Source organism: Apteryx mantelli, chromosome 15, assembly GCF_036417845.1.
Source record: "Apteryx mantelli isolate bAptMan1 chromosome 15, bAptMan1.hap1, whole genome shotgun sequence".
Classification (NCBI taxonomy): Eukaryota; Metazoa; Chordata; class Aves; order Apterygiformes; family Apterygidae; genus Apteryx; species Apteryx mantelli.
Genome location: NC_089992.1, coordinates 23,507,452 through 23,533,992, shown reverse-complemented (window position 1 = coordinate 23,533,992; position 26,541 = coordinate 23,507,452). Strand labels below are relative to the sequence as shown.

General features: G+C 54.5%; 2 protein-coding genes across 4 annotated transcripts; both read right to left on the bottom strand.

The window, feature by feature from the left end:
• Positions 1-20: 20 nt before the first annotated feature.
• On the bottom strand, positions 21-8,058 carry ULK3 (unc-51 like kinase 3). 2 transcript variants are annotated; one of them, XM_067305599.1, is made up of 16 exons: positions 7,957-8,058; positions 6,960-7,100; positions 6,518-6,638; positions 6,198-6,302; positions 5,397-5,540; positions 4,830-4,912; positions 4,323-4,478; positions 4,083-4,188; positions 3,668-3,708; positions 3,256-3,358; positions 2,839-2,903; positions 2,585-2,663; positions 2,439-2,479; positions 1,924-1,971; positions 1,777-1,831; positions 21-131 (listed from the first exon to the last, which is right to left on the bottom strand). In XM_067305599.1, exons 1-16 carry the CDS (start codon positions 8,056-8,058, stop codon positions 115-117), a joined length of 1,407 nt encoding a protein of 468 aa, XP_067161700.1. In that variant the 3' UTR covers positions 21-114. The 2 variants fall into 2 exon arrangements, with proteins under 2 accessions (XP_067161700.1, XP_067161701.1); XM_067305600.1 differs by having other exon boundaries at positions 2,439-2,476.
• A 166-nt stretch (positions 8,059-8,224) lies between these two features.
• On the bottom strand, positions 8,225-26,342 carry SCAMP2 (secretory carrier membrane protein 2). 2 transcript variants are annotated; one of them, XM_067305392.1, is made up of 9 exons: positions 26,209-26,342; positions 19,552-19,632; positions 18,762-18,851; positions 16,923-17,040; positions 15,390-15,518; positions 14,681-14,840; positions 14,069-14,170; positions 11,849-11,966; positions 8,225-10,689 (listed from the first exon to the last, which is right to left on the bottom strand). In XM_067305392.1, the coding sequence occupies exons 1-9, from the start codon at positions 26,263-26,265 to the stop codon at positions 10,543-10,545; spliced, it is 1,002 nt and encodes a 333-aa protein (XP_067161493.1). In that variant the 5' UTR covers positions 26,266-26,342; the 3' UTR covers positions 8,225-10,542. The 2 variants fall into 2 exon arrangements, with proteins under 2 accessions (XP_067161493.1, XP_067161494.1); XM_067305393.1 differs by lacking the exons at positions 18,762-18,851; positions 19,552-19,632; positions 26,209-26,342 and adding an exon at positions 18,622-18,735.
• Between the last annotated feature and the right edge of the window lie 199 nt (positions 26,343-26,541).

Genomic DNA, 26,541 nt, shown 5'->3' with positions numbered 1-26,541 from the left:
AGCGCGAAGCCAGGCGGAGCCGTACCGACCTGGCGGGAGAGCACAGGCGTCCCGGGATGGCCAAGTTGTCGGGCCGCAGCCGTCGTCGCCGCCGCGGGCCGGCTCCCCTGGGCGTCACTGCAACGTACAGGCTGTGCCGGGAAGAGAAAACGCGGTCACGCGGCTTGCGGGTGACGGGAGCTGGAAAGGGGCTGCGTGTCGCGCCAGGGCCGAGGGGGTGTCCCGGGGCTCCCCAAGCACCATCGGGGCACGGGGACGAGGTGGGGCCGGGGCCAGGCAGCCCCCTTACTCAGCCGGATCATTCCGGGGTTGGCCAAGGCAGCTGTGACATCCTGCTGGCGCAGACAGGTGGATAAGGGTCAGCTCACTCTCCCCGTACTCGAGTTAAGGGGCCGCCAGCTCCCAAGCAAACCCGGGGTCCTTCGCGCGGCGCGGCTGAGCCGCGGCCCCCCCCACTGTGGGACGGCGTGGGTGACAGTGATGTGTGCGGGTGCTAGTGATGGCCGTGGTTCAAAAAGCGACGGGACAAACTGACGGATCAAGGTCTAGCGAGGCCTGTTAAATTCAAAGGCACCATCTCAGGGAAGCTCCAAGCCACAAATTTCTGTAGCACTCGGGTGAAAGCGTCTCGCCGCGCTTGCCCTGCTATTGCTTTTCTCTGCACAACTGCTGTTGGTCCCTGTTGGAGAGCTGGGCTGAGCTGCGACGGCCGCTCTTCCACCAGCGCTCGAGAACAGAGACCAGGCAGCTCCTTCCCCCCTGCCCTGTCCCCAGGGGACCTCCCGGAGAGGGGGGACAGGAGACCCCCATCCGAGGCTGCTCCACCGCTGTTACAGCACCGCCTCCGCACCGGGAACAGCATCACACCCTGATCTTGGAAGGCCACTAAAGGCTGCTCTAAAAACTGGAAAGTGCCACCGATAGACTTGGAGCCGACTCGCACCCCAGGCAGCTCCAGCGGAAAGCTGCTGGGCGAGGAGGGGTAACTTCCCATCCTGCGCGGCGAAACAACGATCTCCAGTGGTCAAATGCTCTCCAAAGCTCTTCCCAAGCCCAAGCTGCCCTGGACCCTCCACGCACACACACAGCACATGCAGAGATGTGCAAACCACACAGAGCTCGCAAGACAGACATCCCGGGAGAGACTGAGGGCTCCTGGGCACCGACTACCCCAAATCGAAAGGGAGGAGGTTGTTTGGGGCCAGGACGGCCGACAGGCAGGAAGAGCCCTACGGCTGCTCGAGGAGGAGGCTCGGGCTGTGGCAGTGCTCTCCCCGGCCCCGCTGGCTTCCGGAGCTTATTGCCAAGAAGACATAGGATTAAAACAATAATCATAATACAAACACTCCCCCTCCCTCTGAGGGCACAGGGAAGGATTTTGATGTCAAATGGGGCGGTCGGAGCCCTTTGCATCCTCCCACCGTAACTCCAATCCCTGCCTGCCCCAGCTGCGATGGAGATCATGGCCGAAAAGGGATGGCTCCTGGGAGCGGGGAGGCGAGGAGCTCAAAGGTGCGGGGACAACGTCCCGTTTTGTCCTCCCTGGCGCTGCAGCAGGGCTGCTTTTTGTGTCTGACAACTCTGTTTTATCGCTGGCAAGCTGCCACAGCCACAGCCTGGGCTTCCCATCAAGCAGGACGAGCAGCCAGGGCCCCAAGGGAGGGCACCTTCCCAGACCCCTTTTGCAAAGCCCCCTCTCTCCTCCCCTGCTTCTGACACGGAGAGAGGGGCCAGCGACGGAGGATGGGGACAGGGCAGGACGGATGCCGTACTCACAGCTCCGGACAGACTCCGCCAGCGCCTCCTTGCCCATGGACTGCGCCTCCCGCATCTGCGACGAGAGAGGAGCGTTGTCCAGCCTGCTAACGCCGTCGCCCCCCAGCACCCCCAGCCCATCGCCAAAGCCCTCCCGCGCAGCTGTACCTTGATCTGATCTTTCAGGTACTCGGCTCGGGCCATCAGCGCCTGGATCTGCCGGAGACACACGCAAAGTCCCTTCAAAGCGATGCCAACGGGCGGGGGGCACGCTGCCCCGAGGCCGGGCTCAGACCCCGCGATGGGGACAGGCATTTGACCTCAGCAGGTTTGCTGACCCACTTCTGGCAGTCGCTTTAGCCCCCAGCACGTGGGCAGCCAGCAACCATCCCCCTCGGGGAGATGGGCTCCAGACGCTCCAAACAAGCCCTGAATCAAAGCCCACCCGGAGAGAGCTAGGAGACCCAGGGAGAGAGCTAGGATCAGGCTGAGTTTTGCCAGCAGGATAAGGACCCCAGGAGAGGGAGGCGACCAGGACAGCTATTTTCGATCATTGCCTCCATCTCCCTCCCCCTCTGCCCCCTGTGCCACAGGCTACCCCCAAAGAGCTCTAGAGAGATGCCAACCCCCAGGGAGCCCAGCCTGCCCGACCTCCCGGGCCAAAAGAGCATGCTGGCACTTACCTCCGCGTGGAGCAGCTCCCGTCTCCTCCCCGCAGGCTCTGCTGGAGAGGGAAGAGGTGCCGTCAGCCGTGGGCGCCAGGCGCAGGAGCAGCCCCGGCCGCAGCGCCGGTCTCCACCCGCCCGGACCCACCATGGCCACAACTCACCAGCCAGAATGAGCAGCAGCTCGCCCAGGCTCTGCTGGTAGAGCTCCAGGGTGTCACCGTCGTCTTTGCCTTCCTCCTCCTGCAAGAGACCCCGCGGGGCACAGTCAGGCTCAGGGCACGCACAGGGATGGAGGCTGGTGGCGGGAGGGATGCTGGGGGAGACGTGAGGTCCTTCTCCACCTGGGTATTCTCTTTCCCCTTCCGGAAATCCCGTCATTCAAAGCGTGGAGGGAGCCCCCAGGTCCAGGACTCACCTTAGCAATGGCTGCGGAAGCCATTTCCAGCGCAGCACAGAGACGAGGCTTGTCCTTGGCCATCTCTGCAAGGAGACATTGCAGGACAGGCATTGCAGAGCAGCCCCAGGCTGCAGGGAGAGGGGGGGCACCCTTCAGCCCAAAACCACGAGAGATGCTCTCTTTCTGCTGCACTGACACCCCCTCTGCAAGTCCCCCCCCCGCCCAGTGCCTTTCTACCCTTCTCGGGTGAAACCCTGTGTCACGTAACAGGTTGGGGCACGTGGGAGAGGAGAGACGGTCCCGGCGTCTTGCCAGCCTGCGGCCAGGCAGCAGGGAGAGGTCTCTACGTGAGCCTCAGGCTTTGCTCCCGTCTAGCAGGGGTCCGTTCCCAGCTCAGGCTTGGTTCGGCTCGGCTCAGCCCCGCAAGAACGATACCTTTAAGGATCTCCCTGGCAGGGTTTGCTTGCCGCAGAAGACTCTTGCTGTCGCACATGACCAGCGCTTTCAGCTCCTCCGCTCGGGAGATGTACTGCCCCACCTGGCGACAGCGGGGTGGCAGGTTAGGGGGCTCTGGGGGCCAGCAGGCCCCGTGGGGCATCCCAGTGCCTGGGGCAGCACGATGAGACGGAGTCAGGCCACCCTCTCCCCCCCCACCCCTTGCCTCGGGAAAGGTAGCAGAGGGGTCTAAAGCTCCCCAGCACAGCATCCAGCGTCACACAGACGCCAGCCTGGCAAGGTGGGGGGGACTCTCCCCAGGAGAGAGGGGAAAGGATCTCGCAGAGCCAGAATGGAGAGGGAAAGCAGGCAGTGCCATACCCCTTTCGCCCACCAGGACCATTTTGCTCACCTTGGCCCGGATGGCTTCCTTCCGGCGCGCATCGCTTTCATCTGGGGGAAAGAGTGATCAACCAGCAGAGGCCAGCGCTGGCGAGGGGCTCGCGCAGCCCGCGGGTTATCCCGGGATGGGCTGGCTGCAAACCAGGGGCTGCAAACCGGCCGCCGGCCTCCCCAGGGGCTGCGCTGCAATGCTGAACTGATCGTTCCTCGTGCCCAGCTCAGCTGCCTTGCAGCGGCCCGCATGGAAACGAGCCCCTTCCCCTTTGCAGGGAGCGCTCGCCTCTTCCCATGCCCCCCCTCGATTACAGCACCCCCCTTCTCCCAGCGTCTGCTCCTCCTCTGCAGGGAAACGTGCCCTGGTGCAGCCAGCCACGCCACGGCCCCTTCCGCTGCCCCGCATCCGGGTCGGGAAGGGATCAACTCACAGTGCAGAGCAGGCACAAAATACTCCAGGGCTTTGCAGTAGAGCGAGAGCGCGGCTGATACATCCCCCTCCTGGTCCTTCTTCACTGCCTCCACCACCAGGCTGGTCTGGGGAAGACGAGCCGGCGCTGGGGCTCAGGGCCAGGCCCCGCTGGGTCCCAGATCCACGCCATCGGGAGCTTGGCCCCCCATGGCCCCGCACGCCCATGCTCCAGCCCCCCACGACCGCACTGCCCACTCACCGCTTTGCCAAGGCTCTCGGGGCTCGGCATGTGCTCCATGTCCACGAAGGGGTGGGCGAAGAACTGCTCGAAGGAGATGCGTTTCAAGGGGTCCCTCTCCAGGAGGCGTTGCAGGAGATCCCGACACTCCGGGGAGAGCCGGGGCCGGCTGGGCAGCTGGGAAGGGAAGGGGGCTGACCCCACTCTGCTGCTCCAGCTGGCCCAGCTGAGGGCCCTGGAGGAGGCAGGATCTGCTGGCTGCGGGGAGACCAATGCCCCCAGCACGGACCGCAGGCGACCCCTTCCCACACTGCAAACTCCTGCCAGGCCCCTGCCCCCGGGCCGGCCCGCACTGCCCCTCCGGACACAGCGCTGCTGTCCTGGGATGATTGGGCCCCTTCACCTCCGCAGGCTCCAGGGATAACCACGAAACCCTCCCTGCACCACCCAGCCCTCGCCCGCGAGGCAGGGTCCAACCCTGCGCCCAGCCACCCTGCCCCGCCGCGGCGGCCCAGCGGCTCACGTTACCTCGATGACCCGGTCACTGCGGATCTTCTCCTCCAGCTCGGCAAACGACCTGGAGGCGAAGGGCGGCCTCCCGAAAAGCGCCTCTGCGGGGGAAGACAGCGACCAGGGTGAGCCCAGGGCGACAGCACCCAGCCAAGGGGTGAGTCTCTCCCGGGAGCACCCCCGGGTCCACCTTGCCCCGGGAAGGGGACGCCGACCCCTGAGGGCTGGCGGCTGCCGGTCCCACAGCTCTGCCCCCTGGAAGTGCCCTACGCTGGGTCTGGGCAGGGGGAAAACCACCGCGGGGCTGAAGGATGTTTCAGTGGAAGGGAGCTGCCCAGGGGATCTCGGGCCCTGGTACACGGGAAGGGACGGGGGCTCCCAATTCTCCTGGACTGCAAAGGGACTCAGTGCCCGGTGAGATCCCAACTTCCAGCCCCATCGTGGGGCCGATCCCTTGGTTTGTAACAGCCACAGCCGGGCCCTGGGGCACGACCAGGTGCAGGGAGGCGAGAGACGGAGCAGGGAAAACCTCCCTACAGGGAGCAGAGCCAAGCAGTAAAGGCCGATAACAAAGTCAAGGCCCACCGTAAAGGATAACGCCCACCGACCACAGGTCCACCCGCGCGTCGTACTGCTGGCAACACACCATCTCCGGCGCCATGTAGAGCGGGGAGCCCCTCAGGACGTGCTTCTCGTCCCATGGGGACATGTACTGAGCAAAGCCAAAATCTGTGGGGAGACACGATGGGGAAAGCTTGCAAGAGCTGCAGGGGAAGGAGTCGACTCTGCAAGGGGCTTGCTCTGGGCGGGCTGCTCCGCTTGGGGGACCAGGACCAGCAGTGGGAAGAGTTTTCCCCATGAAGGGCAGTCCAGATGCAGCCAAAAGGCTCCTTGCCCAACAAGGTGGACAGTCTCAGACTAGCCGTTGTCTGGAGAGAGAGGACCAGGCCCTGCAGTCCTTCCCAGTCAGGACCCGTGGGTGAAAAAGAGACCAAACTTCCTTTGGGGACAGCAGCAGGCAGCTCCAGTGCTCCCTTGCTCCCGGCACCCAGGTCCATCACCCAGCCAAGGTCCAGGAGGAGGGGAAAGAAGCCCTTGAGGGGACACAGCACCCAGCAGGGCCCGGGGACACCCCGTCGGACAGCTCCCTCCCACAGCCCGTCTCCTGCTGTGCACCTGCCACAGCAAGAGGCTCCACGGCAAAGATGGGATCACAGACTCTCCTCTTTGGCAGCAGGTCATGCTGCTCTCTGCTGGGGACCTCCAAAGGACATTCCCAGACAGCCCCCGGCGTTGCAGCTGAGGAGGAGCTCCGGAGCCCCCTCTCCCCCCAGCCCCGGGGAGCAGCCCCGGCACCTGCGCGGGGCCTGGCCCCGGCTCTCCCACCTGCCAGCTTGAGCTGGGGGTTCTCTGGGGCGCTGAGGAGGATGTTCTGCGGCTTGAGGTCCAGGTGGGAGATGTTGTGGTCGTGGAGAAACTTGAGGGCACAGGCTGGAGGGGCAGAGGGGCACGTGACAGGGGGGATGGCATCTCCCATCCCCTCGCTGCCAAGCCCCCTGCCCCATGCAGATGGTTCCCAAGCCCCCTGCATCCCCCCACTCCTCCAAGTCCCCGTGAGGGCTTCCAAGGGAGAGCGGGCCCGGCGTTCAGACGGGGTTGGCCATCTCCCGACTGCCGAGCGGCGAGGGCCGAGGGGAGCTGCTTACCGAGCTGCTGCAGGAAGATGCGCGCCACCTTCTCAGGGAGTATCCTCCGCATGCGGATGAAGTGGGAGAGGTCGCCCCCCGCACAGAACTCCATGATCAGGTAGATGTGGTCGCTGTCCCACTGCAAGGCAAGGCAAGGTGACCCCATCACGCCACCCCAGCAGGGCTTCCCGCATACCCGGCCCGCAGGCACGCCGCACATCAGCCGTGGCAGGGCCCACGCTGGCTCCGGGCGTGGGAGTCCGCCTGGACCGGTTCACCCGGCTGCTGGGCCAGGACCTGGCCCTGAGCCTACACGAATGCACCCCCGCGGAGCCCAGAGTCGAGGACCCTGCAGGACCCAAGCTGGACTCGTGGGCGTTGGCTCAGTCTCGTGGGAACCAAGCCCCCGGGAAGAGCGAGCCCCAGCCCCGGGGAAGCCCCCAGCCCCGCAGGGCCCCACCTGGAAGTCCTTCAGCTCCACGATGTGCGGGTGGCGGATGGTCTTCAGGATCTCGATCTCGGTCAGCAGGTTCTCCACGGACACCCGGTTCAGGCTCCTCTTGCTGACGCACTTGACAGCCACCACCTCGCGGGTGTTCTTCTGCAGAGGGAAGGGAAACCACCCACGGCCGGCTGGGACCGGCTCCGCGCGTCCCCGAGAGAGGGGCCGTCGGAAGCTGGGGGCCTCATAGCCCTCCCGGCCACCCCAGACGCACATCCCCGGCTGGGGACACGGACACCCCTCTGCGGCCTGCCGGCACGGCACGGCCCAGCGGGGACGCCCAGCCGCGACTGCCCACGCCGCCCCGGCGAGCGCCCGTCACCGCAGCCGGCCTCTCCCGGGAGGGCGGGTTTCGCCTCCCCCTTATTCTGGCGTGGGGAAACTGAGGCACGGAGCGGCCGGAGGAGGGAGGCAGGCAGGCAGGCAGGCAGGGAGGAGAAGCCAGGCGTCCTAGCGGCGGGACGCCCGGAGCAGGGCCGGCGGTCAGGGACCGGCTCGGAGGCCGGGGCAGGGGAGCACCCGCTCTGCCTCGCCCCTGGCAGCCCCCCCCCCATGACCCCCCTCCCCGGGGTCCTTCCCCGGCCGAGCTGGGGGCAGCCGGGGCGGAGGAGGAGGAGGAGGAGGGAAGGGAGGCAGAGAGGGGTGGAGCGGGGGGCCCACGCCTGCAGGGCTGGGTGCCGGGGGCCCCGGGGGGAGGGGGTCCGGTGGGGAGGCCCCACACGGAGGGCTGCCAGGGGGCCCCGGGGGGGGGGGGGTCCAACGGGAGGTGCCGTGTGCAGGGCTTGGAGGGAGCCCCACCGGGGGGGTCCCAGGCAGGGAGGGGGCCCTGCCGCAGGTCCCACACCGGGGGGCGCGGGGGGCGCAGGGACTCCCGGAGCGCGGGAGGGCCCCCGCGGGAGGGGGGGGGGGGGGTCCCGCACCGGGGGGTGTCACCCCGCGCAGGCCCCGGCCCTACCTTCCTGTAGGCCTTGTAGACGGTGGCGTAGGTGCCGGTGCCCAGGCGCTCGGTGAGGATGAACTCGTCCAGGCGCGGCGGCGCCCAGCCGGCCCGGGCCATGCCGCCCCCCCCCGGCCCGCCGCGCCGCGGCCCCGCCGCCACCGGCCCCCCCGGCCCCGCCCCGCCCCCCGCCGCTTCCGGCCTCCCGGCGCGCACGGCGGCGAGCGCGGCCCCGCCCCCGGCGGCCTGGCCCCGCCCCCGGCCCCGCCCCCAACTCACAAGCGGGTTACAGAGGGGTGTTTTATTTTAAGCACAAAAGTTTAACTGGACATACACATTTTTTACATGAAACGATCAGACGGGAGAAAAGAGACACGAGGAGGGGAGTTCTAAAAATCTCCGTTTCTCTCATCATCCACTCCAGGGAGGGGAAAAAAGAACAACAACAACAAAAAAAAACCCAAAACAAGAAAAACCCCCAAAAACCCAACCCCAAACGAGGAAGGAGGCGGCAGCTGGCAGCAGCCCGGGTCTGCGCTGCCCCCACGGGAAAGGGGGCCGTGGGAAGAGAGGGAGGGAGGGACCCAGCGAGAGCACACCTCTACCACCCACGGCCCCCCGCCGACACCAAAGCCGGGCAGGGGTCGAGCACTCCCACTCTTCCTCCTTCTCCCCAAAGGGCCTGCGGGCAGAGCGGTCAACCCGATTGCCCCCATTTCCACAGCAGCTCCGTACTGCCCTCCCGCACCTTACGCCCAGGGACGTCTAGGCTGAAGCAGCAAAGCCTGCAGTTTTTGGACAATCTGCTCTCGATTCAGGAATCCCTGTTGCAGGTCTACCTTGGAATCTATTGCCACGTCACTTGTGAGCAATCACCCTCTGTTTGGGGACTGAACACCTCGCTTTCCAGAGATGCAGGGTTTTTTTGATGCACACAAGCATTTGCACTTTTTCCTTCCGCTAGGACACCACAGGGGTTAGGAGGAAGCTAGCCATTCCCTCCTGCTCCCTCACATATATACGTGCTTTCCCCAACAAGAAGAGAAGCACAAAATTAAACATCCCTCCTCCAACAGAAGGGGGAAAAGCGATGAAAAGCAGTGGGAAAAAAAGACAAAGTTGCACCACAGAAGTCAAATTTGTAAGTAAAACCAGAAGAAAACCACTCGCAAAACTGGCATGCCAACAAATTCTCTCCAGCTTGATATCAAAACAGCCTCTGGAAAGCAAGATATGAACCGTTCAGGAGGAGGCTCTGTCCACATCATCCCTTCCCAAGAAAGGCACATGAACCCCTGCACCCCCAGTCCATCTCTTCCCATGCCCGTTTCGATGCAGACCATGCGCATCTGCAAGGAGATGAGAGCATCTCCAGAGGACGTGCCTGACTCCAGTGGTCCAGATATGCCGGAGCACGTGCCCACAGCACGGGCCACGGGCTTAGCATAGACAGCTTTGCAAGTAAAACATGTCAAACCGTTCTTTCCCAGCTAAAGATGGGGGAGGAGGAGTGCAGGGAGGAGTTATCCCTGGGGAAAAATTCATTCACACTTTAGGATCACAAGCTCTCATTGGAGAAGGAAGCCAAGACGGATGTTACAGGCATCAAATAGTGTTCTGAGCTCGGGGAAAAGATCTGAGCAGATTGCATAAGGTCTACAGCACCTTCTGTCCAAACTAGTTTGGCTGGCTCTGCTTCCCATGACTTCTTTCCCCACCTACGCGCTCCTCCGCTTTCTAAGTGAGACGGGCACACGCGGTCCTGTAGGTTTCCCCACAAAGCTGCTGGCTTCTTCAGCACTGCTGCTCCGAGACAGCAGAGCTGGTCAGGAAAGGAAATCCCGTTTCCCTCCCTCCCCAGGTTTAAGGCTGTGGTGAAGACTGAACTCCCACGGATCCACCCTCCGCATGCCTGGGGGCAACGAGTGCCGGGGGAAGGCCACAGGACTCCAGAGGACCATCGTCTGTGGGATCCTTGAGGAAGCAGACAGGAGATCGACAGCATGGGAACAAGAAGAAAGTTCCCCCTTCTCTCTAACCCCGCTTGCTCCCATGTTCTCGCTTGGGCCACGTTACCCAGACTCTCGGGAAGCCGGGCAGTTAAGAGGTCAAAAAATGCAGCATCACGTAAGTGTAATAAACTGAAAGTACAGTTCCTGCTCTTAAAATTAACAACGTAAACTACATGCAAGTTACAAAACCCCCAAAACAGCAGATAATCAAATTCTTCATAGCAAAGGCCATTAGAAGAGAAAACTAAGTAAAAATCAAAAACCTGCTTCCCTTTACCTTTCTGCTGCAAACAGGGCAAGGAGAGGAAGCGAGACAAACACTCAACATGTCCTGGATAAGGAGAAATATATTTGCTTTAGAGAATGTCTCCTATCTCCCCATACCCTAAAACACGAAAGGAAAAACTAACCATCATAAATGTAGGCCAGCTGAAGCTTAAAAAAAAAAAAAAGACAAAAAAAAAAGGACCTCTTCTCATCTGGAGTCAGCATCACAGAGCTAACGTGGTACCCACAGAAAGTGCATCTTTAGAAAAGGAAGGTCGGGGTCACGATGCAAGAGGAAGCAAGGTGGAGACCCCCACGCGAAGGGCTAGTTTCCCCGGAAAGCACTCTGTGCAGCCGAGGAGGCCGCCCCAGCCGCTGCGTTCTGGAAGCCCCTGTTGGTGAGGATGCCTTGGGAAAACTCTTCCTGGGCCCTTTGGAAACTGGCTCCTGTGCGCCGATACAGCGAATGCACCTGGCAAACAGAAAAGGAGAGAATCAGCCCCCAGGTGCCTAGGGAAGCCCAGCGACCTTGCTGCTGCACATACCTCGCTTGGCAGCGTGCTCTCGCCTTGGCCCCATCGCTAGCCGGCCTCTTTGGCAGCTAGGAAGGACGTGCTGGATCAGCTGTTGGCTCCACCTCACCCAGCACATGACACTGCACATTTTAGGAGACCCTCGTTCACTGCGAAAATGCTCAAAAGGAGCTGCCAGATCAAAAACTCCTATCCCCCACTGTGACACACGGACACTTAAACCCTGCATTTTGCAGGGGCAGAACCTGAAGGTACCTGGAACTGCAGGGACCAGGTATTTTCTTCAAGACAGTTTAGAAGAGAAAGAGGAAGAAGCAATAGAAGCAGGCCCAGTTCAGTCTGTCCTTGCCTCCCTCAATGCTATCTAGATTTCTGCCATTAAATGCAGAAATGCAACCCTCATGTGGTTGGCCAGAAAGAAGAAGGGGGGCTTGTATTTGGGGACCAGAGGGAAGGCCCTGGTTCATATCCCATCATACTTTGAACAGCCCCACAAGGTTGCAGCAGCAGTGATTTTAAAGCCTTGAATGCCAGAGCAAAAAAATTGCCTTCTCTGCTCAACCAGTGCACTCAGCAAGCCCGGACAGACCCACAAGCACCGAAGGGAGGTGCAAGAAACTTCACATTGAATCTGTGTTTGGCGAGAGTGACATCCGGGACCTTGCTGGCCATCTTCTCCTGACTATTCATTTAAGTGACAGCAGCCAACACAGCCCTCCCCCTTCCTATCCCCTCCTTTATTCTAATGTGCATTTGAGGCCCTTTATATGCGTGGTTAACGGCATGCCTTACTGCAGAGTAGCCGTACGTTCCTCTTGTTCTCTCCCCAAAGGCTACTTTCTCACCTGTGACTTCCCTTAGTGTGCAAAAGACTTGGCATTGATGCAAGAAGCACCAGTGAAAATATTTTCATTAAAAGCTTTTGACCTGACAGTAATGCAGGTAGCCCACCACGCTGATTCCACTTTCAAAAGCAAGCTAATCCCTGGCCAGAACAGCAGATGAGAAGTTGTGACAACCCCACCCTGGGATCAGCCTGACCTGAGGATTTGTGACTCAGCTGAGACCTTGCTCTTCTCTTGCCTCTGAGTGACTCACCTGCTTCAGGAGGAAGAGCGAGAGAACTGCGCACAGGGTGAAGAATCCTGCCACCACCATCATGATAACAGTCACAGCCAGGTTTCCGTGCAGCTCGGACAGAGCTGCAATCCATCCGCTGTAACAGAGGGAGAGCAACGTGAGCATGGCATGGCTCAGAGGACGGCACACACGGAGAGACAGGACTCAGGACAAGCATTAGACTCGCTGGGATCATTCAATGTGACCACAAAGGGACATGCTAAAGGGACAGTCAGGCCATGGGAAAGAAGCCTCCCTGTCTTCACATTCATGCATTAGGAAGCCTGTTCAAACATGCCAAATACTGGAGTAGCTTTCGGAAGAGCCAAAGGGCTCTCTGCCCACCCCCATCTCTTAGTGAAGAGTACACTTTAAAGCAAGTACAAGGCACACAGAGAGCATCTGCACAGTGAAGATGAAGTAGGGGAGAAGCATCACTGACAGTTGTGCAAGAACCTTTGGGTCAAGGTTACAGGGAAGTGCAAAATCAAACATAACGGCTGTGGAAACAGGGACCCAGAGCTCAGTCAGGCACTTCTTTCGGGGACAGGATTTCCACTGTCATTTTCAGAAGCAATCCATCCCTACACCAAAGCATCGTGCTCACCCCACCTGCACCACAGCTCTAGCCCCCAGATCATCCCCCTTAGGCAACAATCAGTAGGACTGGTGCCATCATAAATTAAGTCACCTAAACACACAAAACACCTTCCCAAAATCTAGCTAAGTATTGTAAAGACAGGCTGGTACATTTGAGAATTTGAAGAGAAGCTGGTAGATCTGAAGCCTAAATCTATGTGTGATCATGACAGTTTTGCATGGCCAAAGATGCAAGTGTTGGAAGGGGGAGGAAGAGGAAGGAAGGAATAAAGTTAAGAGCTACAGAAAAAGCTCCTTAGGAACTGGCAGTTGTTGAAGTGCAGAGGAAAGGAGGATTCTGGGAGTTATCGGCGCTTGGCTGTGGGCGAGAATGCCAAGACGCCTCACTTAAAACACCCTCTTGCAGTTCTGGAGAACAGAAGCTCTCCAACTGCTAAATTGAGCAAGCCATGTTCTGCCAGGAGAGAAGGGATCAAATAGGACAGTTTGGCTCACTTCGTTTGCTGCGCAACTTCTTGCTCATTAAAAGGAAGTGGAAATGCACACTGTGCACTACAGCCAAAAATAAACACACTGTCTGGCTTGAGAAGATGTAGGAGAAAGCTCAACGCATGCTCTCCAAAGCCAGACTAAAAATGGAGCGCCCCCTCCCAGGCCCCCCTGACTAGGGCAGCACCAGCCAGCAGGGGAGGGAGAGCGCAAGCATGAGGACAGCTTTGTCCATGAGCCCTTCTGCAGGCAGTGGGCAAAAACAGACAGCAGTTTCATTGCACTCATCACCTGAAGGTTCCCCTCAGAAACAAGCCACTAGCTGTTAACATTTTCACTGCTCTTCACAAGCACTCTAGTAACTTGGGAATTTGATCCGCAGCCAACGCAACAAGGTGAAAAGAAACCTAGCACTTCCATTGCATTGGGGAACTGCTGACAGGAGGCCTGTTGGACCCACCGCCAGAAGCCTGCACTTACCCTTCTATACAAGCAAGGGCGAGGGGAAATCCCTCTTTGCAGAGCCCTTGCTAAGGGGACTTTTCAAGGAACAAGCCACTGGCAACACATTAAAGAAATTCAGGAGGAGCATGGGGACACGATCAGGCTGCGGGCAGCAGCATGGAGTTAAGCTGTATCCAGTCTCTGGGTCACAGATTCCTCACCTCCATGCTACACGTACAGCCTCCATCAGAGGAGGCTCCATTTTAAGACAAGGCAGACACAGTCAACACTGAAGACTCAGCATCAAAAAAAGGGATAAGAAACACTTAGGAAAAAAGAATTGCTGAGAAAATATTAAGGGAGGGGAAAGACAACAGAGGAGGAGTGGGAGAGCCCACATACTCCTTTCTGTACTGGCAAGGCAATGGTAGTAGAGAAGGTACATGCCTTTGCTTGCACTAGGACAGGAAGAGCGGAGAAGAGAGGCACCTCAGCTGAAATCTGCCAAAGCTACGTACCAGGTGAGAGAGAAAACATGGAAGAAAGAACAGACAGCTTTCAGAAACAGAGGAGCGAAGGACCCCAAAGCTTCTGACAATCATAGCCCTGTTGAGAGAAAGCATCAGTGCGCGGCTGTGACATACTAGTTTGTTAAGCCAAGCTTACCTGTCTCCCCAGCCGGGAATGCCAACAGCCTGGATGATGTAGATTGCTATTTGGCAGAAGAAGATGAAAAAGAAGACAAAGAAGCTGAAGGAGCTGTCAGACCTGCAGGAGAGAAGGCAGCAGGAGTGAAACCCAGGGACGTGACCCTGTACAGATTTTCCCTTCTCTAAGGGGAAACAATTTCAGTCAACAACTTCTGCCAGGGGAAAGCTGCTGAAGGGAGGCGATTTCTGGGGGAAACCATGCAGCAAAACAACTTACAACATGTCCACTGCATATCGCAACCACCACTTTCCCAGTGCAAGATAGGGGGTGAAGACAACTTCCTTAATGCATATAGCGTGCTCAGCACATTAATGTACCAAACAGTTTTCTTAAAATGAATAAAAAGTAGGTCCCTATGACTGGCGAGGCCATTATATTAAGATGAAAAAGGACCACCACAGCCAAGTTCCATTGGATACTTTTAATGTTTAGGAACAAATGGTTTTGATCTATTTAACAGTGCAAAGAGCTGGAAAAATCCTTCAGGCAATATACAGTAGGAACAGATAAAACAAAAGTTCCTCCCACTAAAAGCTATATCCCCATTACAGAAAAAACAGTACTTGCCTGAAAGCCTTGTAAATTGGTCGGTACCAACAGAGAAAGGCACAAGGGGTGAATAAAACAAACCACAGGATTGAGAGACCAAAGTCTACTCCTCTCTCTGCCTGGACTGTGAACCATGCCAAGCAAGCAAGCAGGTTTAGGAGCAGGGTAACCGAGTGCACTGTTCAGGATGGAAGAAAGAAGAAACATTAGTAAATTCTTGGAAAACCCACAGAAATCTCCCAAGCATCCCTAATTTCTCACTGAACACATGGAGCTCTACAGATACTAGGGAGCCTTTGGGCCATCTAATTTTCTTCCCTCACTTGAAAGAAAAACGGAGCTTAACATAAAAACCTCATCTGATCCTGCTACTTACAACCAAGTCTTAAATCTTTGCAGAACATCAAAATTGACAGACAGGGTTGAGACTATTTTGCACCTCTGAGTTCTGCCATGTGCTGTCTTTCAGAGTCTCAGATTGTAAAGTCTCTCTTAAAAGACAACCAAAATTCTGTCACGAATGAGCTATTCCCAGAGTAAAAACTTAAACTAGAGTCCTTTACATTTGTCTTCATAAAAAAAAAAATACAAAAAAATAAAAAGGAAGAGAAGCGTTATTTTACCCCTGCAGACAACACCTACAGAATTTACCTCAGGGCAAAATTCAGTATGTGATACAGAAACCTCCTAGAAAGAACTTCTGTTACAGTCATAAATTGCTACTTACGCATCCACAAGTAATACAGCATCTTGCATATTCGCTGGTAGTCAGCTGGGATGTCTGCAGAGAAATCCTGATAAAAACACGGCTTGATGGGACACTTTCTGGGAAGAGGTGGCCAATTGTTTTGTCTCGCTGCAAAAAGAAGAAAGGAGCAATTCTTCACTCGCTCTTCTCACATTGGAAGATCCGTTAGCATGCCAAAATTTACAAGTAGCAGTTCACGTATACTGACACTGAAACCTTGGAAGAGGCTGGGTCTTGGCAAGTAATTAGGTTTGAGCTGGTGGCACAGAAGGGTTGTTTTACCTCTGCTAGAATCAGCAAGACAGGTCAGCCTAGTTTTTGAGGACTTTCCTCTGCAAGAGGCAGAATTTCCCTGCAATGGCCAAATGACCATCACAAACATCAAGTCCGGAGCACATTTCAAGCTCTGCAGCAATACACGTCTAAAGAGCAGCTTTAGCAGGGTCTCTTTATCCTCTTCTCTCAAGTGAGGAAAAAAACTGGGGGCAAGCTGCACGTGGTGATCAATTGCCTCACTGTGCTCTGAGCAGGGGAACAGAACAACTCATGCAGAGGCTAAGTTACAAGAAGCTCTAACGAATACAGCAAAGGCAGGTGCTCAGGTTCAGAAATGTCAGAATTCAATTAAGTCTTTAATTGCCAGATCTGTAAGAAGGTGCCTTTTCTCTCCTCCCCCACTTTGCCTCAGGTGGAGATTTAAAGAAAATTTCAGCTTCAGTGATTCAACCACTTGAAACCAAGGACAGAGGAAAAATACACCATTTTGCCCTGGTGAAGAGAGCCTTGAGACTGGTTGGTAAAAGCTCTATTGCCCTCATACTCTGAGGCCAAACCATGATTAATTTAATTTTGCTAGAGGGCCAGTACAGGGATTCCCATCCATGTCCCAGAAGATACCTGGTTTTGCTCGGACGTTCTGAAAGCAAGCTCAGCCTAAGGCAGGCATCCAGAACAGAGAACCTTTAGCCACTTACAACTTTCCACGATAAAAAATAAAAGATTTCAAGTCTGGCAAAGAGCATCAGGTACTGGTAGGATAAAGGGCCCTCTACAGGCAAGTGCACAAGAGTACCCCATATACCAGTGAAAAACCTTAATAGGGCAACATCACACAACAGATCAGGCACGGATACAAAATCGGTAATTGAACTCCCTAACCTGGCAAAACGCACAGATGCCAAGAGCACGCTCAAGGCTGCAAAGACCCAGCAGAGCTGGTCTCCAGCACCTCAGCTCTGAACTTGTTTCCTGCCCACCCCATCAACAAGTAGCCACATTATAAGTTATGGGTCACAGGTACAGTCCCAAGGTGGTTGTCACAGGCATGATGGACTAGAAGACAGACACGTGGCTTGTAAAAAGCTGATGCATGCAGCAACAAAACCCCAGCATACATATGGACAGGCTGAGCCTTCAAATCCACTCCTACCGGCCATTGCGCTGACAAATCAAGTGACCCAGGCTTCCCTGGGCATCATGCTCATTGCAGACAGGGCATGAAACACTACTTACGGTTAATGCCAGCTGCATTACTTTGCAATTCCCTTTCCTTCTTCTCCAGCTCAGCTGCCTTCCTCTCTAATTCCGCCTGCTGCTGAAGGAGCCCAGCCTGTGCTGCTGCAGCCACGGCCTAAAGCAGGGGGAGAAAAAGGTAAGTCTTTCCCTAAGGAAGCCAGTGGCAATACCCGCCAGTAAACATACTAGATGCCAAACAGGAATGTGGGCAGAGACAATTCTACAGCAAAGACTGAGGACAGTTAGAAAGATCAATGCTTGTGGCTGATCTGTCTTGAGACTTTCTGCCTTACCTGCTGGAAGACTTAATTAAGCTCAGTGCAGAATTCCAGGCATTCCTTTCTTGTCCCACAGGAAGATAGCACTCAAAGAGTCCTCAGGATATTATCTAGTCTGCTGCTCATCTTCCATGCCCTTCCCTTTCAGCAGAGGCATGATTCTTCTACCTCCTAGTTAGCCTCACTGTTGTAAGTGACTTCCAATACCTCACCCACACCTTCCACTTCAAGGCACTTACCTCCTCATCCTCTTATCAATTCCTGGAAGACAATATCACACCTGCAGGCTCCTGTCAAAGTCTTGCAGGTGCCTCTAGATTAGCCTTAACATCCTGGATCTCTTTATGTCCCCTTTTACTGGTCCAGACTTCAGCTTTCCTTGTTTCTGACAAAGCATTCGTCCTGCAGGTTTTAGATCCACCTTTACCTTTTTCCATCCCCCACAGACTGTGTGGCTTTCAAGGAGATCCTTAAATCTCTCAGTGCCAGCTGACAAATGTCTAGTAGCATTATTCTCCCCCAGCAGAGAGGTCAAATGAGGCAAGGAAGGGGACCCTGTTTCACCTAGCAATGAGAACAGCTGGTACTGCTGGGGATCCACACTAGATGGAGGAATTTGGAGCTGCTGATTTAGCTCTCAAGTATTTTAAGATTACTATGTGGAGTGGGGAAATACAGAGTCAGGAGTTTCCTCTCTTCAGAGGGCCAGGTGTGAAAAGCCTCATTTCTTATTTGAAACCTCCACCTCTTAAAGAGTCACCTGTTTGAGCTGCAAGGCATGTAAGACCACAGAGGGCACACCAGAATTGCCCTGTTTGTTCACACACTGAACAGTAGTGGGTGACAGAAACCAGAGTCTAGAACAGACACGTGTTGGCTGTGGCATCGAGGAAACAGGGCAAGTGACTCCTTACAACACAGAGCAGCAAACAGGCCTCCTGAGTTTATCAAGGCAATCCCTTCCCCAGCGAGGAGAGGAGGTTCAAAGGAAAGACAAGGCAGCTACTCCTCTTTACACCACATATCTTTCCCTTGGATCTCTTTTACCTGCTTGCTATTCTGAGAACTGAAGCTTTCTCCTAGCAGCCTCTGCTTCTCTGAGTAGTCTTTGGATGAGGCGATCCTGGGACTCAGGTACTTGCTGGCCTGTCTAAGCAGCAGCTGCAACATATAACTAGACTGCATTTACACTCCTGGAACCGAGCGTGTCTGACCAGACACTGGAACTATGCTAAAAGCATTAACAGGTTACATTTTAGGCAGTGTTAGTAGAGGGAAGCCAGCACAAGCAGGATACAAGGTTAAGTTAGTTCTGCCACCAGAGGAACAGGGAAAAGGCACAAATTGGACTACATTTATAAATTCCCCACAGAGATCTACTTCATAAGGTAGATGAAAATGAAAGCCAAGGAGATCACCTGCTGCTTCCCGCATCCAATCCCAGAGAATCCCATGCTCCCTTTTATTCCTGCACGCCTTTATGAAAGGCACATGAGAGCTCATCCGTGATGTCCAGCCCAGCTCTTTGGGAAGGCAGCAGCAAAGGGCTTTGCCATACCTGCGGAGTGGGCTCCACAGACGTCTGCAGAACAGCAGGTTGCGAGGGGCCAGAGGGCTGTGTTGCAGGCGTCGTCCGTGCTGCATTTGTCTGGATACAAACAAACCAAGAACAACAAGGGAAAAGCATTACATATTGTTTCGATCGGCAAAGAACAGTTCTGATTTTAGCACTGCTAAAGCTGGAAGCACAGGGACCAACTAGCAGGAGGCAGTTCTAAGTTTTCAGAAATGTGTTAGTTCCTTAACGCCCTGGGGGAATGGCACCTGAGGATTATGGGTATTAGCAAAAGAGTAACAACAAGGGGTTTTGATCAGTTGTTTAAACTGCCGATATTGTTGTATCCTTGTTCCCTGCTCTCCTTTTCCCATCTCATGCATTACACCAGCCAGGAAACAAGAACGGAGTTCTTGGAGCAATCCATCAACAATATCAGAGCAGCAGTTCAGCTCCCAACCCAGAGACCAAACACATGCTGATGGTTCCTGCCACAAGGCATCTTCTCCTTCACACCTCATATGGCTTTACTGCGAGCCAGTACAATCAGTGCGAGTTTGAGAGAAACTGTTCCATATGACTGGAGAACTCCAGCTGGGAGTTTATTAGCACTCCAGCGCAGGAGTGTCTTGCTCACAGTTTGCCAGGCACGCCGTGAGCTACTGTCCGCAGGGAATCAGCTGCGAGTGCCTCATTCATTTTTTTTTTTCTTTCAAGCTGCACGTACCAAGGGACCTTCTAGACTGCTAAAACCACCACGGAGATGATTACTGCAAACGTGCACCACACGTACCAGCTGGGAGCTCTCCGAAAAGGGATTGAATTCATCCAAGCCACCTTGGTTAGCATTTGTCAGCTGTGTCACCGAGGGATCCTGAAAGAAGAGAGATCAAAGACAGGTTAGTATCAGATGTGAGTTATCATTAGCTTACACATTATCTGCTCTGCCTGTCTTTCCTCCACTGTGGGAGGACAAGGAACACAAAAGCACATCTGATTTTCCCTGGGAATAGAAGAACTGGGATAAAACACATCCCTGTCGCAGGCAGATGACCTTAACTGGCAAAACCTCTAGATTAGGTGGGGAAAGACACCAGTTCATTTGCGCGTGCACTAAATTCAAGAGGACCCAGAATCTCTGGAGGCAGCCTGGTTGACTCAGTGGAAAGATGAATTAAGGACACTAACCCCTGAACAATTCACATCTTTCAGCTCTCCCAGCAGGGGAAGAGTCCCAATTATTCTCCTGTACAAACAGGGCCTAACCACCGAGAAGCTATCCCTCGGGGCATGCATCCATTCAAGCAGGCACTCCAGGTCCTTGCCCAATCAGTATGTCACTTCTTCAGGGCTTTACAACTCACTCTGACCACATAACGCAGTGGCTTTTACCAGCTGATTGCCGGGATGTCTGGAATAGGATCTACCTCCCAAACCTCACCTGCGCCACAGAACAAGTGAGGCTCCACTAAGTACAGCAGAGCCTCACAAAACGCGTCTCCAAGCACAAGTGGCCTTTGCTGACAGGTGTCAGCTGCCACCGATGGCATTTGGACTAGCAAGCTAGGATACCTTGTAGAGCAGTCATTGGCAACACACCTATGAAAACTGAGGTAGAGGTGTCACTTCAATCACTCTTGGAGGTTTTAGCCTAGCTGGCTTGCTGACACACCAGCTGTGCTCTCCTATACTCACAGCACCTCCTACGTGTCTCCATCAAATAGTTTGCTTATAAAAACCCCCAGCTCTCTGCAACTTCTACCAAAAGTGCCTTTCTTTTCTCACCTGCAATGTGGTTAACTATATCTTTTACACACATTACTTTCCATAAAAAGGTCCCTCTTTAATAGCCAAATTTTGGCCTCTGGAGTCTTCCTATTTCCAGTTATTAGAGAAACAAGGCACTGTTTGAACTCAGAAGTCCTGTCAGAAGAGCAGCCTGACAACCTGATAGCCTGCCTGTGGGTATATATATACAAAAAAAAAAGTGACTTTTTATCCCTCCCTCCCCCAGCAACTAATGTCCTGTGCTCAGTCATTTTAGCTCTGTGGTTAATGGGGTGAGAAGCAATTGCGAGGCTGAGATGGGGGCAGAGCGAGCGAGGAATTCAGGTTTGCAGAGGCTGCCTGAGCCTGTGCGCTCCAGGAAAGTCAGCTGGCTCCTCTGAAAGGCACTGGAGCGACCCCCTGGCTTTCCAGCGCAGCCTCCCGCTGAACAGGACACACACGGAGCAGTTAATGAGTAACTTCACACATCTCCTTGATATCAGGCGCTCCCTCTGCAACAGGTTGCATTAGCTGATGAATCACCCTGGGGTGAGGACTCTCAAACAAGCGCAGGCTGCTGATGCTGGTCGAGGGAGTGCAACTCCCCGGCCAGACAGGGCTGTAAAAAGCAGAGGATATCAGCAGAACTGCCGTCCTGGGAATAAGGACTTCAAGAGCTCAAGACACATTTTATTCCACTACTTACTCTTACCTCCACTGGAGGCTTCAGCTTAACCAGTTCAGCAGACGCTGAAGATGGCAGGTGCTTTCAACACAAACTCGCAAGTTAGTTAGCACAGGAGAGCTGCTGCGTGGTAGCACGATAGCTCCCGGGTGCTAGCACGACACCCTGCAATCCAGGCCAGACAAGGTCACAGACTGACTGAAGTCCAACAGAAGACAACTTTCCAAGGAAAGCTCTCTTAAAGGTAAAGGCATGGGAAGAGAAAGCAAAGACTGCGTAACTGTTCAAAGAGCCTGAACTATTAGGAAGGGGAGAAAGTGCTCATAAATAAGGAGATGCACTAGAATGCAAAGCACCATGCAAAACACATTTTTCTTTCCATCACCATTTCCGTACAAAAAGAAAGTCCCTAAGTTACCATAAGACTCGCCAGCACAACGCTGCTGATCTAGAGGGCGGGATGCCAGTGGCCTGCGCAGGGCAGGGAACAGCACTGCCCTGGTGTAACAGCTATAGCAGGAAGAACAATTTCACTGTTTTATAGAACAGCTGCAGAACAGTTTGATTTTAAAGGGAGATGGCCTCTAATCTTAGCTCATAGCTTTTAAAAAGTTACTAAATTAGCCAGTGCTGCCAAGCGAAGGCAGCTCGACTTATCTTACATGCTATTATGCAAATGGGTCTAAAATAAAAATGTACAAAGAGTGGGGAATTTGCAATGAAACCGAAGTGTGGTTGAACAGAGATTTATATACCCTAGAAAGTGCAGAAAGGAAAATAGCAGCTGTTAAACAGAGGGCAATATAGAGGCATCAACTTCTGCGAGCCTGGACTAGACAGCGTAAAGGATAAGTAAGCGTGAGAAACACAGGGGAGCTTTGCAGATAAATGAGAAGTTACCCACCAGCTTCACACCTTCAGATTATTTTTTGCAAGCTGCAAAGCCACAGACAGCTGACCCTCCCGAAAACAAGCGCACACTGATTTTATATGCTGCAAAGCATGGGCACAGGGAGGTTTGATGACTGAACGAAACCACGTTTTCCACGTTCCCCAGACAGCACCCTACCTGGCTGGGACAGGGAGTATATAAGTCACTATAAGGGAGTAGCCACGCTCTCCTCCCTCCTCCCAAGGCCCCGCATGCCTTTCCTTTCAGAAGCTCTAACTTGCTAGGACACCTAGTTAAACCTGCAGCAACTGCTCTCAACTTGGTTCCTGCTTTATTTCAGAGCTAAGGCTCAAGTACCTGAAAGCTCTTTTACTTCTCCAGCTATTCTGCTTGATTTAATAAGTCTGTCTAACCACAAACTCAATGTCATTTGTTCACAAGAAGTCAATTATTAGACTGATCTGTAAAAATGCCAATGAGCAGAGCCACATTTGTCGCCTTTCTTAACATTGCTTCTACAATCGGGATGTGTGATGTCATTTTGCAGAATAAGCTCACATTTGGACCAAACTTAAAACACAAATTAAAGCTTTGATCTGCTTTCAAATGCAACATTTAAGCCAAATACGAAGTTTTCTGTAGCAGTGCACCAGTTGATGGACTTACCGTAAGATTTTGATGGAACAGGTTTGTGTAAGAAAGGATATTCTTCTACTCCTTTCTGTTCCCACAGGTAATAAAACAGTTTTAGGGCTTGAGATCAAGGCACAAGAGCTCAAACAAGAAGCACTTGAAATTTAACATGGTTGTTCAAATAACATGGTAATCCCCCAAACAAGTCTGTCCTGTAGTGCCGCTGTGAAGTGCGGTCAGCCACAAGCTTGGGTGTCTGCAGTGGATCTCGGAGCACTGCCGTTCGCCAAGACGCGCACTGGAAGAAAGCTTAAAGCTTTATTACCGATATTTTTAAAGAGGATGGAAACTTCCAGGCCTGCCTGAAACTCGCATCCATTCTCAAAGACTGTGGAGGTATCTGCCATTTAGAGCAGGTTACAGTGTAAGTGAAAGTGTTAATCATCTATCGTTAGCCAGTTGTAATACATCACAGGAAAAAAAAAAAAAAGCCAGAGATATTTTTAATGAGACCAAAACAGCTTATTTCATGTCAAGCTTATTGATCACTGAACAAAGTCTACTTAAAAGGCAAATATCCCTAGTTACATCAGGATTTGCAGATCACAAAGTGCTCTACTAGAACCTGCAACAAGGAAAGACAGCCCTGGTCCTCATGCCCAGGAGATAACTATTGGCCTGGCAAAGCCGAAAGTGCAAACGCACTCGTAGTCTTTAGGCAAGAACAAGAATATTTGGAACTGAACATGAGAAGCGCCTGCTGGGCGAACCAGCCATTCACCTCAGTCTTTTAAGCACAAAGCCAACACATGGATTCAAACCCTGACGAGGAACTGGCCCATTTCATCAGATTTACCAGATTAGGGAGCGCTCCTCTACATCGCAAAAGGCAAATTTTAAAACCAAAGAGACAGAGCTTCCAGACTTTAGGCAGCAGAAGTCGGAGATTCTTCACGTTAGGCTAGTGACACGGGGCAACTCTTCAAAAAATAACAATGGTAAATGTAAAGCCTTATAAGAGTCTCAGACTCCAGAAAGGAAAATATAAAAAACAGACACAGAACAAACAGCTGTGACTACAAAGAGCTGTTAGATAACAACAGTGGCCTCTGTGGTGCTGCTTACATTTATCCGTTAACATCTCTAGCAGGGAAGCAAGTGGGAGGAGAGCTGGGGAAGTTCGCAGGCAGACATCTCGCACTGCGCCACGCGAACACACTCTTCCTTACCCCACTGACTTTTTGCTCAGCATTGCTGACATTCTTTACCATTGTCCCTTGACGACAAGCCACAGTCGGACAAAACACAGTCCTAGTCTTAGACGACTGATTCTGGTGCCCATAAGCAAGCTGTCTGAGACTCTTAACTCCCTACACCACCTTTTCTGCACGCACACCTTGCTCACTACATTAAGCGCAATCACATTCAGAAAGGCTCCTATTACACTAGTCACGTAAAACCGCTCCTCTTCCCCCAGAGGAGCCTCACAGGGGCTGAATAAAAACCCTGCTGGAAAAAGCAGACAATTGAAGTTATCTTGTCTGCAGCAAGAGAAGGAATGTTAGAAACTGGAGTTGTTTGGCATTCCTTCGTTTGTGGCAAGTGCCTCGTATACATACGCATCCAGCTCCCACTCTGACCCGTTTTATAAGGGTCACTAAAAAGTAAGTCTGACATCAGATACCTGTTTCCAGATTGTGTCTAATCTCTTGTTTGAACAGTGAGTAAGGCGTGAGCACAGCCCTGTTTGGTCAGATACTATGGCAGCTTTAACGTGCATAAACCAGAGTATTTACTTCCTCCGTACTTGAGGCAATAAATCCCTACAGGGTTACAGAGTGATTGTACGCGTAAGCCACTAAACGTCCCAGGCAGAAGGAATGTTACAGAAACATCGTCATTCAAATCCTTTCCATTCTCAACAAACACAAGAGTGCTTTAAAATTAGGATATCTCACTCAGGCAAATAAAAGATTTTTCTTTCTCATTTCATTTTGATTTCTAAAAACATAAAGCCAGATTTCATTTCTGGTTACTCATGAAATAAGAGGACAGGAAATCACCTCTTCCTGCAAATTATGTCCCAGTTGAATAGCAGAGGTAAAGCACCATCTGCAGTGACACGCTCCTGAAAGGCAAAGTCTAGACATTCATTCGCACGTTGCCATCATATGAGCCAGGCCCAGAGGCCACACCTGGAGCTAGCCAACTGGCCAACTCCCTGCATAAACGAATGCATGTTTCAGAGCTGCCTGCACAGACATCAATCCCAATCAGCAGAAATCCAGTGAAAGTGGACAAAGTACCCAAGAACCTTAAAAGAAAGCCCACACTTTGACTATTGTTGACATCTTAAAACTACAGCCAGAGGATGCATTTTGCCCTACAGGCTCAGTTTTAAGAGAAAGCACTGCAGCATATTAAAAGCAGACTGCAAAACAAACTGGTAGTTGGCTAGTCAATCCTCACAGGATTATCTTTATACATGTGCAGCTCAGATTCTGACATCTGCAAGCATTTCGGCATCTCTGATGCCAGGGCAGACGGTCATCACCGCAACTCCTCCAGGAGCACCCCGTTTGCCTGTCAGCATGAGACCCGCTGAGAGCGCTGCTCCAACGGCCAGCGCGGTGCCTGCTGCAGCAGGCCAGCAAAGGTCGAGTGCGGCCCAGAGCAGGCAGAAGGCCGTAGTTATCCTTGCTTCATTTTTACAGTAATGAAAATGTTCTATCGTGGTTCTCTCTGCTGCTCCTCAGTGATTTCCTGGGGCCATCTCGTCGTGCACAGAGCAGGGGCCAACCTCTGTGGGGGAAAAGAGATCTCCACCCTCCCCGTCTGCCATGTTTTCGCAGAAGTGGGCTAACACAACACACAGAAACGGTTGCTTGAAGGGAAAAGAGACAGGTGGGAACAAGTCGGTCTTGAATCCCAGGAAAACCCGCCACCTGACGGGTAAGCGCCCTCTCCCACCAGGAAATCCGAGCTTCAAGCACACGAAGAGGAAGCTGATCTCGCGGTCACTGCTCCGGGCGAGGCCGGACTCCCCGCTACCCCCGAGCCTCCCGCGCGACCAGGGCGGCGCTTCTGGCACCCGCTTCCCAAACGGGGCGGCCGGGCGCCGCTCGCCGGGACACCCGCGGCGGACACGGCCCCCGCGCCAGGACCACGGGCTTCGCGGCGACCCCCGCGCCGCCAACCGCCTTCAGCGCGACCAGCGGCGCCACGGGCTTGTTTGTGCCGGCGGGGTCGCACGGGGAAGCGGGGGGAAGATGGCGAAAAGCGGGGGGGGGGGGAGGGGGGGAAGGGGGGCGACCCCCGCACGACGCCCCCAGCCCCGCCCCCTCCCCCTGATTGGTCGCGGCACGCAGGAGCGGCGCCGCCATTGGCCAGCGACCCTTCACTCAGTGCCACGTCCCGCCGGCGGCAGGGAGGGAGAGAAGGAGGGGGCCGCGCGCGGCGGCCCCCACACCCACCTGGAAGGGGTTCACGTCCACCGGGTCGGCGAACGGGTTGGTGTCGAAGCCCGACATCGGCGCGGTCCCTCGCCGGCGCCGCGGCCACCCCGCAACTCCGCTTCCTGCTCCCGGCCGCCGCCGCGCCAGGCACTTCCGGGGCACCTAGAGCGCCTGCGTCGCACCGTCACGTGACGAGCGCCGCCTGTGTGACCGCGGCGGCGGCCGCGCGCAGGCGCCTTGGCGACGCCGGCCGGGGGGCGTGGCCGGGAGACGCGGGGTGGTGCGGGGTTCGGCGGGCGCCTATAGGGGGCGCCTATAGGGGCACCTGTGCGGGGCGCGCAGGCTGGTACC

Bases quoted from the DNA above. Each gene is read 5' to 3' on its own strand.
- ULK3 (XM_067305599.1), bottom strand. From the start codon at position 8,058: ATGGCCCGGGCCGGCTGGGCGCCGCCGCGCCTGGACGAGTTCATCCTC. The intron at 4,189-4,322 runs GTGAGTGGGCAG...CGTCTTCCCCAG, and splicing joins CCGAGAGCCTTGGCAAAGCG to ACCAGCCTGGTGGTGGAGGC. The intron at 3,709-4,082 runs GTGAGTTGATCC...TCTTTCCCCCAG, and splicing joins TTTTGTGCCTGCTCTGCACT to ATGAAAGCGATGCGCGCCGG.
- SCAMP2 (XM_067305392.1), bottom strand. From the start codon at position 26,265: ATGTCGGGCTTCGACACCAACCCGTTCGCCGACCCGGTGGACGTGAAC. The intron at 18,852-19,551 runs GTACGTGTGGTG...GTTTGTATCCAG, and splicing joins TTTCGGAGAGCTCCCAGCTG to ACAAATGCAGCACGGACGAC. The intron at 11,967-14,068 runs GTAAGCTTGGCT...CCTCTGTTACAG, and splicing joins ATTCCCGGCTGGGGAGACAG to CGGATGGATTGCAGCTCTGT.